The sequence below is a fragment of the Bremia lactucae genome, linkage group LG7 (genome assembly GCF_004359215.1).
Source record: "Bremia lactucae strain SF5 linkage group LG7, whole genome shotgun sequence".
Classification (NCBI taxonomy): domain Eukaryota; phylum Oomycota; class Peronosporomycetes; order Peronosporales; family Peronosporaceae; genus Bremia; species Bremia lactucae.
The window spans coordinates 2,888,013-2,902,136 of record NC_090616.1 but is presented as its reverse complement, the minus strand read 5'-3'; the positions used below and the strand labels follow the sequence as shown (position 1 = coordinate 2,902,136).

At 47.1% G+C, this 14,124-nt stretch overlaps 2 protein-coding genes across 2 annotated transcripts; one reads left to right on the top strand and one right to left on the bottom strand.

Annotated features, from left to right (window-relative positions):
• Window positions 1-3,948: 3,948 nt before the first annotated feature.
• Window positions 3,949-7,160, top strand: CCR75_007653 (uncharacterized protein; the record flags this gene model as incomplete). The annotated part of the gene is made up of 3 exons (XM_067965711.1): window positions 3,949-5,925; window positions 5,991-6,107; window positions 6,166-7,160. 3 exons carry the CDS (start codon window positions 3,949-3,951, stop codon window positions 6,805-6,807), a joined length of 2,736 nt encoding a protein of 911 aa, XP_067823029.1. The 3' UTR covers window positions 6,808-7,160.
• A 1,198-nt stretch (window positions 7,161-8,358) lies between these two features.
• On the bottom strand, window positions 8,359-12,264 carry CCR75_007652 (uncharacterized protein; the record flags this gene model as incomplete). Its single annotated transcript, XM_067965710.1, has 2 exons — window positions 8,359-10,589; window positions 10,845-12,264. The coding sequence occupies 2 exons, from the start codon at window positions 12,262-12,264 to the stop codon at window positions 8,359-8,361; spliced, it is 3,651 nt and encodes a 1,216-aa protein (XP_067823030.1).
• Between the last annotated feature and the right edge of the window lie 1,860 nt (window positions 12,265-14,124).

Here is a 14,124-nt window from a genome sequence, read left to right as displayed (position 1 = left end):
GCCAAGACCGGTGCCTCTACAAGAGATTGTTTCACTGCGCTCACATCAGTGAGCGCATCATCTTGTTCTTTTAACCAAACCCATTCTGCGTCCTTTTAAGGAGGTCAGATAATGGTTTAGTTTGCTCAGCATAATTCTTGCTATATTTATGCAAGTAATTAGCGATACCCTAGGAATTGGCGCAAATCCTTCACATGCCGTGGGATTGGCCATTCCTTTACTGATTTTAACTTGTCTGGGTCTGCTCGTACACCATGTGTACCTACGATGCAACCCAGCACCGGTATTGCAGGGACCTCTATGACGCGCTTTTGCAAGCTGACGTAGGATTGGGCGTCCTTTAAAGTCTGCAACACAGCGTCTAAACGACGCTTGTGCGACTCTTTTGCGCTCAGCCCGTCCTCGGCTCTACTATGCATGAATACATTGTCAAAGTAATGGGGCGCAGAGGCACGGTGCTGACGCATCGCGTGAGCCACCACTCGGTTTAGTGTCGCTAATGCATTTTTCAAACCTTGAGGCATCGCAAGCCACTCTTAAAGTATATCTCTTGGGGTGCTTACAGCTGTTTTGGCTACATCAGACTCTCTCATGAGTACCTGATAGTAGCCATTCATCAAATCCAACGCGAAAAAGATAGTTGACTTAACCAAGGAGTTCAACAAGACATCGTTCCGCGGGATTGGCGTTTGCGCCGGATGGTCGCCGTGATCAGCTTATTGCAACATGAACCACTCGCCATCCACTTGTGGCTGTACGCACACAAAAGGTCGGACTGCAGTGAGGCGATGTACATGTTCTGCCTTGGCTCGCTTGTCGAAGAACTCATCGATATAATCGACTTGTTGTTTCGGCAACGGCCATTGCTTGGTCACACAAATATTGGTGCCAGGTTCAAGGTAAATCTCGTGCCCGATGCCCCTTTCTGCTGGTAGGCGGCTCGGCACTTCTTCTGGAAACACATCGCGAAGTTTCTACAGAACCTCAAAGAACGGACTGTCTCTCGAGGCACCCCAGCCTTGAGCAGCGAACCGTTTCGTTTTGTCCGTTTCTAGGATGCTCTCGTCCATTGTGGACGACAAACAACAGTCCACCAAGTTCTCTTCTGGAACAGCTGTGTCTATTATGTGGGTCTTTCCTTCCTTTAAATTGGCAAGGAATAGATCCCACGCCATCTCCGGAAAATTTACTATCTCCGCGGCAAATTTAAAGACTTGCCGGAGCACCTCAACTGAGGATGCCTCCGCAATTTCGTCTTTGACGGCCTCGAACACCTCGCTCGAACGCCCGTCCTCTTTATTAGGAACTGATCCAAATGTCACTCGTTTAGACGTGCCTTTGATCGTCCTAATCTATTGGGTACTCGTTCTTCGAGCCACCACAACCTTTGGTTGAAAAGCGGGTGCCGTTGCTCTCCTGGCTAAGCACCCCTTCCAACCGCACCAGGCTCTAGGCACTGTGTCGATTTATGCGACGCTTGACTTGCTGTCAGCTCGCTGTCTACTGCCACAGGCTCTCGGCTCTGTGCAGGACTATGGGATACATGACTACTTGTCATTGCCCTTTTCACTAACTCAGTCTCCACGAGCTGGGTAGGAATTGGTGACGTTCGAAATCCCGTCAACGCACCTCCTATGTTCGACACGACATCAGTTGCATGCGCCTCTCGCAGGAGCACATCCTTTCCGGTATCCTGCGTAGAGTTCGCAGCTGTGCGTGTACGCCAGTCTATCCATGGTTAATGTTTTGCCAACACGGCATTCCTAGGATGAGGTCATAAAGACTCTATACCGAGCACTGTGAACTTCTCTTTAAAAGAGAAGCCACTAAAGCTGAAGGCGAGTTTAACCTGAACCCCCTCAGACTTAACGATCGCGCCTTTCGCTAAACGAACGGTCGCCTTTTCTCGCTTGCCATCCTGGCAAAGCGACTCAAACGTCACCAGTCTCTTTCTTAGAGCCGCGAGTTTTACAAATTTTGTGATGCACCCGAATCCACTAGGGGGTCATCACCTGGTCATAGCCTCGTACTTAAGTGCTATAGACCAGCAGGGTTGAGGTCCGAAATTTCGAGACCTCAGAGACAATGCTACCCATTTGTTCCACAACTCTGAACTTAGGGGTAGCTTCAGAGTCCGCGTCAGTTGAGCATCTCGCCCCTACTGCGCTCCTGCATTTCCCGCCCCTCAGTGGTCGATGCAGAACTCATGCCCTCGCACGCTGGTTCTTGCCATCGCCCTTTGGGAAAGGAGTTCTCTAGCTGGGTATCTTTGCCCTTGCAGGGACCCTGGCATAGCAGCTAGCCATCATATGGCCGCGCTTGCCGCATTTATAGCAGACAACGTCTACATTCCCCAACTCCATGGGAGTGGCATCTGACCTCTCGGCCGATGGCTTATACCAAGCTGTCGCCGAGGCACTGTTGTAAGATTGCTCCTCAACCAAGGCAATTTGAATTGCCTCTTCCATCGTTGCCGGCACCTTCCTGGAAAGGGCCTGTCGCGATGGGCCATGCCGTTGTCCGTTCATAAACCTGGGCACCTTAATGTTCTCCGGAATCGGACCTACGGTAATGGATGCCGACAGCGAGAGCATCTCTTGCACATACTATTGCATAGATCGCTTCCCCTGTCGCGCTCCAAAGAAGCGCGTCTGAAGCAACACTTCGTTGTTCGGCGGCTGGTACATGGCGCGAATCTTTTCCTCAAAGATCGCCCATGTAGGAAACGCCTTTCGCGCCGAGTAAGCTCACTCTGAGGCTTTACCGCGCAGATACGACATGGCGTACGACACGATCCGGCTGTCTTCCCCGATGAGCTGCGCGACAGCCAGTGAACAATAGTGTGCGCTGCAGTTCCATCGAACTTGAACGGGTCCAACTGAATGGGCCTCGGCTGACGCGGCCGGGCAGAGAGTATCTAATAGTCCTGTTGAGAGCCTCGCTCCGAGCCTGCTCATGCCTTAGCTCATCCTGAGTCTGAGTGACGGACTCCGCCGCAGCATGGCTCTGTGCCTCGGACGCGGCCCCCCTCTGTCCGAGCCCGACTCCAACTGAGCAACATGTTGCTCAGGAGGACTACCCAGGAGCCTGGCCAGGGTTTGTTCACCAAGTCTTTGCGCCATGTGCCCTGCCACCTCCCGATGATGTTTGGAGAGGTGGGGAGAATGAGCCCAATCAATGTTGAGGCTAATCCTCACATACAGACGCAGAGATGCGGGTCGTGAAAAGGATTTCAAGTGCTACCAAGTGTAGGCGGACACGTCGTAATGCGGCCACGCTCTACTTAGACACACATCCTAGCACAGCGAGGAAGCGGTTTAACCAGCTTCTCTTGCGTGCTGTGAGGTAGTTGCGGTGGGCGCGTTAGCGACCTCACCCAACGCACTAAGTACTCTAGTTAAGTGTCATCACGGGAGCGGTAATCTGGCTCTTCGTGCGCACTTACCAAGTAGGAAGTAGTTTCAGACTGATTTATATTTAATCGTATTAAATATCAATACCTATTTTTACCAATCAAAATGTCATCTCTATATATAACACTCAATAGGTATTGCGAGCGTAGCTTTCTAGATACCTAGCGTAACGAGTGACGCTAGCTGTTATCTCAAATGACGCTAGGCGTCATTCCTCCAAATGTGAATGCACCTATGTGCATAACATACACAAGGGTTGGTCACAAATGTGAACCACTGCTGGGTCAAATTACTTCAATTGAGTTATCGACCATCCCCTTAAGTACACCAACTGTACTAAACGGGGACTGTGTAACATTAGGGTAACTACAGCCCGTTACAATACCGTCTTAATTTGGCTTTTATCGTTATAATAAGTCATTCATTTAAGAGCAACGTATTTCCTTTTACTAAAAATAGAATGTTTCAAATAGCAATTTTAAGTCGAGAGAATTTTCAAATTTATCTAAAGTAATATAAAATAATTTAAAACACAATGGAAAGCGACTTGCACCTTCTTGAATCTGCTGCGTCCGCGTCTGCGAACTTTGACGCCTTCGCTTGGATAGAACTGGCGCTGGTTTCTAGCCCAGAAAATTTCTCGGCCTTGTTGCCGTTAGTATCTCAGCTAGATCTTCGTTTGCAGACGCTTTCCCAGACGATGCACGCATCGCTGCAACATGTGTCGCTCTCAGACCAAATGTTACAAATGCAAATTCAGGGAATTCAACAGGCTGCTGTGCCACTATCTAGAGGAATCAATTTAATGCACGAAGCCTGTACCTCTGACTCTGCGTCCAGTGCGACTTTTGCCGCCTCGAGGCAGGACATGCACCACCTGGTATTGCTGCACGAGGCCAAACACCGAATCCAAAGCTGTTCGCAGCTTCTTGTAGAGACTGCTAGGTGGGATCGTAATGTGCGTGCCTGCTTCTCAGCTGTTGAAGACCCAACGATATTGTCTTATTTTTTCAAAGGGAATGGTGCTGAGCTTAAGACTCGAGCAATAGCTTTCAATGGAGCTAAAAATTTGGCCCATCGCGTGCGGGAAATGCAAAAAAGTCTCGACATTCTCGAGGACCTTCCAGGTGCCTTGGACCGCAGAAAAACTATGGAGAGACTTTGTGCACAAATTGAGGCTGCAGTAATCCCTCGAATATCAACGACGCTCCGGGAGGACGCCCTTGACGATAAGTTGCCGTTGCAGTGGTGTATTGATGTGCTTGATAGCGTCGACCGATCTCATCTTGTAAGAGCAGAATTTTGTCGAGCGAGACCGGCCTATGTGCACCGAATTTGGTATGCCTGCAGTGACAAGATGCAGACGGAGGTAGATGACGAGCTCGAGAAAGAACACGCCTTTTCTAATTGGCTAGACACATTTTATTCGAAAGTGTTACACATGCTCCAGCAAGAAAGTTGCAACATTCGAGAACTCTTTGGCTCAGACATACAGGAAAGCGTTCTTGCCGAATTGCTCCACAACACGCTGGAGCCACTTACTGAATCATTCCGGGACCATCTCGGGCTCAGGGAACCTTCAGGACTTTCTTTTGGGCGACTAATGCATTGCTTTCAAGTTACTCGAGCATTCGGAGGTCAGGTTGTGCAACTTTTTAGGTCTGTAAAGAATGACTGTGGAAATAATCGAGCGAATACTGGTGACACGGCTGGTAGAGCCGAAAGTATTATACGTGACATATTCGAGCCGTACCGAATTTACTTTAAAGAATACACCCATTTCACGAGTGAGGCACTTGTGAATACATTACTACGTCTAGTGCCTGTTTTTGACGTGACAAATGAATCACACACTCAAGAAGGATATGACGAAGAAGAGCGCAACAGAGCTGCTAGACCCCTCAAAGATTTCTGTCAGTGCCTTGAAGAAGCCTCTAGAGCAGCTTGCGCCATGATAGAAGCAACTTTGCAACAGTGTTGTGAATTTACAGGTGGGGCTGCATTTCCTGAAGCTGTGGAAGCCATCGGCACAGCTGTGCAACAATTTTCCATGGCTTTGCGCGCGAAGATACCAGCTATTCGCAAGTTTTGCAAGGCTGAAACGGCTTTACAAGAAGCAGACAGTAACAGTGCATCTGAGGCTTTCCCTCTTGATTGGAGCCAATTTCACGCCTCTCTAGCTATATTAAAAGCATGCGGCTCATTAGAACGTCAAATTTGTGCTCTTGACGGTCAAGTTTGTGTTCGTATACGAGAACAACTCGCACAAAATCTTGGCGACGTATCAAAAACCTTGTCTCCTCGCGATCACCGCCAACAAAAAAATTATAGTGCCGCAAACATTACGCTTGCTGACCTTGTTGATCCAACGAATCTTGTGGCAATCGTGTCGAAGACCTGGCTTTACGATGAGGATCCAATCCGACTAGAACGATTTTATCAATTCCAGATGATTTTGTTGGATTACGATTCAGGATCATTAGCTTCCTCGACTCTATACCCTTCTGCAACGGTACGTGTTCAAGTAAAATTTGCAGCCACATTTTTGAAGGGAATGAAAACTTATTATATATTTAGCTATTGGTCGAAGCTCAACGCGCCGTGCATTTATGGACAAAGGATGTACAGCTTCTTACTTACGACACTGTATCTTTGCCAATTGCTCGCATTCTGGCGAAGTTGCCTGACAACAAGGTAGGTCATTGCGGCTGTTCCTTCATGTTTAAGATTCATTGTCCAACACTTTTTGCAGAATTGGCGAAAGGTTCCGGATGCGGCATTAGGAGATTTACCAACCTTCAGCTTGATGCCTCAAGACTACATAACGTTAGTTGCTGATCTCTTGTTGTCCCTGCTTCCACAACTCGAGCCGTTAGCAGAAAGCAACGGTCTTAAAAATATTTTTGTGGGATCTTGTGGCGCTCAAGAGATATGCGTGCAGAGTGATTGGACTCGACTTGGTCAGCTCTTACGTCTGACGCCTCTCGAGCTTGCGGCATGCCAGCATTTTTTTGAGTCGGCTGAAAGGTCTGATATCTCAGAGTCTGTTGTGACGGCTGCAGAATTTGTGGACTTATGGACTGCGGCACTGGCTAGCGGAGCGTTGGCGACACTTTTGCGCGCAATATGTTCCATTCCTATGCTGTCAGACGCAGGCGCTCAACACTTGGCAGTGGACCTAGGCTACTTCCATAACGTGTTGAGTGCACTGGGTTGCGACGACAATATAATTGTGGACGAATTGCGTCATGCTTTGGGGATGAATTTGCAAACACAGATCCAGCATTTGAACGATTTGCGTGCTAAGCGTGATAGTCCAGCAAACCAAGCACTGGCCAAATTGAACGATTGTATCGCCGCTATGCGTCAGCGAGCGCTCGAACAGTCTTGTTGATGCGCCAGCACGCTAGAGCCGACTTCGTCTCAATTTGTTGTATATCTGCTTTCTGTTTACCTGCTGGTCATAAAGATTAGAATGAAGTGGCTCATCTTTCGAAATTAAGCGATGGCTAGAATTTACACAACCCGTCTAGAAGGGTATGCCGCTCTTGTCGAACATATTTGTCGTTTTTAGACCCTCCGCAAAATGCTTTACATAGATAGATCCGGTGGTGGCTTGTAACTATTGCCGAGTTGAAAGTATGACTGGCTTTTATTACAAATAAATCGACTCGGCTGCTTTAGAGAAAGCCAATTACGAGGTCATCTGTCATGTTGTTGCCCCATTACCGAGCTGTTATTTTAGTCTCGGCTCCACTGTACCCGTTCAACGGTACAAAAAATGGCAACCCATTATGGGCGGCACCTAGAACGCCTGCAGCGTGGCGAGCTTTTGGAGGTCAACGCCCTGTTAGCGCTTCTTGAGCGCGTCAAGGATGATCTGGTAGAGGACGATAACGTGGTTGAAATTTCTTCCCCCGTGGCAGTTTGTGGCGACATTCATGGACAGTTCCATGATTTGCTGGAGCTGTTTAAGCTGGCGGGTCAGGCACCTGACACTAGCTATGTCTTTTTAGGCGACTTTGTGGATCGTGGTGCAATGAGCGTGGAAACTATCTCACTTTTGTGTGTGCTAAAAGCCAGCTATCCAGATCGCATCACGCTGCTGCGCGGAAATCACGAATCTCGCCAGACGACGCAAGTCTACGGCTTCCAGATTGAATGTATGAAGAAATACGAAGGCGATTCGCGTATTTACAAGGGCTTTATGGAACTTTTTGATTTCTTACCACTCGGAGCGCTTATAGATAACAGCTTGCTTTGCCTGCATGGTGGACTCAGTCCGGCACTTCATCATTTAGACCAACTGCGGATGCTAGATCGCTTTCAGGAAATTCCCCCAGACGGAATATTTGCCGATATTGTGTGGTCCGACCCAGACCCAAAGACGCTCGGCTTTCACATGGTAAGAGTACAGTGCCAAAGCACAAATGATGTAGAGAGGCTAATTCTTTGATGTGTAACTGAACACAGTCTCCTAGAGGTGCGGGGTACATCTTTGGAGAAGACGTGGTGGAAAAGTTCTTGCACATGAACATGCTTGCACACATGGCCAGGGCACATCAACTTTGTATGGAAGGATACCAAGTACTATTTAGAGATACATTCTCTACTGTGTGGAGCGCGCCTAACTACTGCCATCGCTTTGGTAATCTCGCCGCTATTATGGCAGTGGATGACCACCTTGAGGTACGAGCATACACTTAAAGCATCTGCTTGTATTTCATTTTTATCAAATTCTGCTTTACAATAGCGTACTTACAAGACCTTTAAAGAGGCGCCATCGTCTAGACACATTGGCGTCCTGGATAGTAAGGGTTCGAGCTCGGATGCTATCGACGCCGGCTACTTCACGTAAGTCACAGAATCACGAAAACAAACCCTAAATTTTGTTCACAGCTCACTGCTAAACTTGAATGAAGCAGCTGACATGTTTTCATCTCAATTAGTGGTGGCGTCTTTTTTTATCTTTGCGGTTCTTTGAGCGACGCTTATGGTCTTTCTTGGCTTTCTCGTATGCTGCTGCGATTTGCTCCATTGTCTTTATGTGCAAAGGCTTCATTTTCGTTTTGACGCATCTGTCAATCTCCAATGCATCGAGCACCACTAATGACTCAGGATGATTATATAGCTGCGCGTTACCTACCATAAGAGTGAAATCTGTTTCAAATTGGTCGTGGGATCCGTAGAAGTATTTGTCAAGACGAGTTTTAATTGTCAACAAATCCATTGGCTGCAGCACAATCGTATAGTAGTCAGGGTAATCGACGGCGGAAGGTTTTTCCATGTACAAGTCGGAGCGCAGACGACCTGTTGGATCTTTAAGCTTGACGACGGCGTCATAAACTTTCTTGTAATAGTAACAAAGCATCTTGCGTTCACGTTTACCCGCATCGTCATCATTAGAATCGTCCTCATCTGCGACGGAGTTAGGATCTACAAGCTCCTCATTGTCGTGACGCTTCCGTTTACCTTGATTTATTTCCTTGAGATTCGTCGTTACTGCCTTCATCGCCTTTTCATCAATTCCATCCTCGCACATTTTGACAAATTCTGCATCTGTAAATTGGTCGCGATAAGACATCTCCTTCCGCTTGCGAGGTTTACCCGAAACGGCCTCCATCTCAACGTTCCAAGCATCTTTGTCGTGCTTTCCAGAGGCAATATCGTTCTCCATAACGTCGTTGGCTTCGCGCAACCAGGCTGGAGCGTCTTTCTCGGACATCAGTCGAGTGCGGGGGATATGGGGTATTTTCAATTGTTTACAATATTCTTCCCATTCCTTAGCTTCGCGACCCTTACGCTCAGCATCCAGGCTATGATACAAGACAAGCTCCTCGTCTGTCAAGGCCATCATCTCATTAATTTCGTCGTCGTGTAAAACATTCAGCAATTCATCATCGCCCTGAGCAGCGTGTGCAGCTTCTTCCTGTTCCATCTTAATGAGGCTCTCCAGCATCGCTCGCCGCTCTGCTTCCTTCGACTTGTTATTAAATTTGCCTGCTTCCACAACAAGGTTGTTCATGTTCATCTTATCAGTAGCACGCGCCAGAATTTTTTCCTCCACTGGACTATTAGTTACGAGTCGAAAGACACGCACTTCATTTTTTTGACCTATACGATGCGCACGGTCCTGAGCTTGAGCATCCATAGCAGGATTCCAATCGCTGTCAAATATAATGACTGTATCAGCCGTCGCAAGATTCAATCCTAGCCCACCGGCACGCGTACTTAAAAGAAAGATGAAGAATGGAGAGTCGGGGGCGTTGAACATAAACATACGTTGTTCACGCTCGTCAGCATTTGTTGAACCATCTAAACGGAGGTAACGAAAACCGCGATAGCTGAAATAGTCCTCCAAAACGTGCATCAGCTGCGTCATTTGGCTGAACATCAGAATGCGATGACCTGCAGCTTTAAGTTTTGGAAGCATGCGATCTAGCAACTCAAATTTGCCGGAAGACCGCACGATATCAAAATCTATCTGATACCCGTTTGTCTGAAAGAGATACGGGTGATTGCACACCTTCCTTAACTGCATCAGCACGTTTGACAGACCTTTCGAAGTATACTTCGCCTTTCCTTTCTTTTTGCCAGAATCATCTGTGAAGCCCATCAAAAGCGCACCTCCTTCCTGAATTCGCCTGTACATAATCTTCTGCCATCCCGATAGCTCGCATTTAAGTACCTTTTCAACCTTGTCAGGAAGCTGATCTAGCACAGAAGCCTTGACACGACGCAGCAAGAATGGACGTAACACCTGATGCAAGCGATTAATAACAAGCATTCGTTCTTCATCCGATAGCTCATTTGATTCCCCATTACCAGAGAATTGCGCAAACGGCTTGCTGAACCACTGCTCAAATGTGTCCACAGACTCAAATATTGTTGGCAACAAGAAGTTTAAAAGCGCCCAAAGCTCAGGTAGACTATTTTGAAGTGGCGTACCGGTCAACAGTAGTCGGTTGCGCGAAGTGTACATGCTTCCTAGTGTCATAGCAAACTTACTTTGGGCATTTTTCATGCGATGACCCTCATCCACAATGATGTATTGCCAGTCGTACTTGCGAAGCACATGCTTATCCTTCATGATATACTCGTAAGTTGTCAGTAGCACATTGAATTGACACGATGCCATCTCCTGCTTGTGAAGTTCCTTGCGCACATGTGGTGCACCTTTGTACACCACAAGAACGAGGTCAGGCGCCCACTTTTTAAATTCATTGACCCAATTTGACAGCGTAGAGAGCGGCACAACCACAAGAAATGGGCCGTGGTTATGCTTTACCTCCGTCACGTATGTAAGTAATGAAATTGACTGGATTGTCTTGCCAAGCCCCATTTCATCAGCCAAGATACCGTTAAGGTGATTGTCGTACAGAGACACCATCCACTGCAGACCTCTCAGCTGATACTCCTTTAAGTCGCCACCAATTAACATAAGGGGCTGTCGTGGTAATTCCCCTTTTGAAGCGATCTCCAAGTAGTTTAAATCGTCATCTTGGTTATCAGCATTGGTGCTCTCACCATTTTCTTGATGATGCGCGTCGTAATGCGCCGTGTACTCATCAATGACGTGGTGTTTTTGCTTGTGTTGACGCACTAATTTTCGAATGCTATCGAGGTAACTATTTGTCTGGCTCAGTAGATATGTCAGGCGCTCATTCTTTGCTTCTGCAACCAGTTTACCATAGGCTTCCATATCATTAGCCTTTAAAGCCTTGAGACGCAACTTCTCCTGACGGTCTTCTTCACGTTCGGCTCTGGATGCGCGTTGATCAATAAAGCCCTTGACAGCTTTGGCTGATTTACTCGCCTGTGCCTTTACATTTTTGTGGTACGCAAAGAACTCGCGGGAATGATTAAGGATGGCCTTCAAGTACATTTGGTGGTCTGCACGCCGTTTCTTCTCCATCGCCACAGACTTCTTGCGTTTTTCGCGCTCGTCACTCTGCAATTCTGCTCGTAACGCTGGACGACGTCGTCGAAACGACTTGCGATCAACTGCTGATGGCTCCCCCAGCAGTGCAAGCCGCGTCGTGTGCGCCTTGGCCAGGTGACATCGCACATTGTGCTGCAGCAGTACACAGCGCAAGTCCCGCATCGTGCGCTGCTCGTTTTCATCTAAATCGCCGGAGTAGTTCTCCAATTTTTTTAAGCTGAACGCTAAGAACTGCTGCAGTGTGAGCGTATACCGCATCTTCAACGTAACGCTGTTGGTCCCAAGCCACGGGTTACAGACATTAAAAGGCCCAAAAGCTGAGTCGGCCTTATCCTCGATGCCAAGTAAATTTCCGTCCAAGCAGGCTGGACCAATGTACAACAGGTTGCGTGCTGCTCTGGTCCACTTGGGAGTCAACAATTCTAAACTTGAAGATTCTACTGCTGTTGGCAATAATGGCAGTAAATCTGACATCATAGACGGCCCTTTCGCTACCTTGCTGGGGTCCGACACTGGTGCATTAAGATCTACCGTATTCAGCTGTTTGGCATGTACGATAGCTATGTCCATCGAGCGGCATAAGGCCTTGTAAGCTCGAATCTGGTTGTGCAAATATTCAAGTTGTCGGTCGGAAAAGAGCATCGCTTTCTGCTTCATAAAAGGATTGGCAGCCACATCCAAATTCCGCAAAGTCTGATTGGGTAGCTGCTGCTGCATCTGCGTCTGTACGGGCGTCTGCTGCTGGCGCTCGCGGTGCTGTTGCTGGTACTGCCGCAACAATGCAACAATCTGCTGATACTTTGGATGATTTTTCTGGCCTGCTCTTTGCATGCGCAGTGCTGCATCCATTAGCTTTTTTACATTTGAGGGCGTAAGAGTCATCCGTGGTACAGCTGAGCTCGACTCCATTTCGTGAATTCGTAAGCGTGAAAATTTATGACAATATATCTGTATTTATCGAAGATTTTGTATGTAGCCTTTTTTCTGTGTTTACCACACCATTAAGAAAATTGCACCAAATTGCAAAATACGGCCAAATAATTTGTCAATTTTGGCAACACCCCTGATAATTTTTACCTGACTAAACATATTTCTCGCAACCTTCGTGCTCAAAATTCTATTAGGCAATAATTCTAAGGTATAGTACCGGACACTTTTAAAACTTCCGAGTGCATGGCAGTTGGATTAGGCGCTTACGTTTGTGCACTCGTGCTAGTAGCTCGTGCTAGTAGCCAGCTCCTAAAGATTTGAAAATAAACTACTCCGACAACATTTATGCACCTTGTTAAATGTTTTTGCATGTTCAAATAAAATAATATTTACTTGTCATGACATGACAACAATAAACCAGCTTACGCAGATTTGCATACTGGGCACTTGCAATGGGTGCAAGGGCACTTGCCCAACGAGCAACCACAAGCAGGGCACCCGCCTAAATTCCTGTTCTTGGCTTTTTCGCTCTTACGGCAGCTGCAGTTGGTGCAATGACAATTATCGGCGACGCACGCACATCCCGGACACTTTCCAGCTGCTGCACGTTGCGCGGCGGCAATACAAGAACCACTACACACAACTGTTGATGATGTGGCTGACTTGATCGGGGGTTCGAAATTCTCGGCCATTCCACCTTTTTTAGCGCAAATTTGACACTCGCATTCCTTACACGAGCATTTATTTGCTAAAGATCCGCAACTCTTGCAAGACTCATGACTTCGGTGATTTTTATGCTTAACTTTGCCGTACACACGACTACCTTTTATAGTGCTTTCTTGATTAGAAAAATTATTGTTGTCTCTGTCCTGACCGCCAGAAGGCGACAAATTCGATGTAGTAGGACCATATTCAGGGGTGCCTTGTCTGGGCGTCAAATTGTACTTCGATTCGAATGCCATCGTATTCTGAAATGTGATGACGTGCAACTTTTGCTATGTCCGCTCTCATGTGCGACGAAGGCGCTAAATTTTGTGAGAAGTAGTTAAAGAAGGCTTCGCCTCTTCTCATTTTAGTCTCCATTGAACCTTAAAGTGACTCGTAGCAAAAATTTGAGATGTAAGAAATCAAGCTTGATGGCCTTCAAAGTTATGTTACAGAAAGAAAGACGGTTACATAATTATCTTACGAGATTAGGGTGCATGCTCGCCCAGCTTCCATATGGCTTTAAAAAAAACCAGTTTGCAGGTATTTGCGTAGTCAGTCTTCTTAAGCACCACGCGCTAGAATATGATCTTCCATGGCATTGCTAGTGAAACGTACATGTCGCTGACACGCCTGTCATATTCGCGCGCTATGCAGTTAGTTGTATACTATCACGTGACCTAAAAGTCTGTAGAGCTATAACGGGCTATATCAAGAGCAAAAAAACGCGAATATTGGAGTTTGCTTGAGTAAATATCGATTATCATTACATATATCATTAAGATTTAGAATGTTTATTTATGGTTATTTTACTAATATGCTGTAGGCGGGCACGCTTTACTTAGGCACACACCCTAGCACAGCGAGGAAGCGGTTAAACCTGCTTCTCTTGCGTGCAGTGAGGTAGTTGTGGTGGGGTGTTGCAACAGTGGGATTGTTTTCACTGTTGGAGTGCACAGCTGACTCGAAATCGGGTCGGCGTGATAACGCATCAGCGACGACATTAAGTCGTCCTGGTTTATATTCGACGGAGAAGTTATACTCCGCGAAGAAGGATAGCCACCTCGCCATTCTTTGCGAGAGGTGTGGGCTATTGACGGCCGTGCGTAATGACGCATGGTCCGTATATACGAT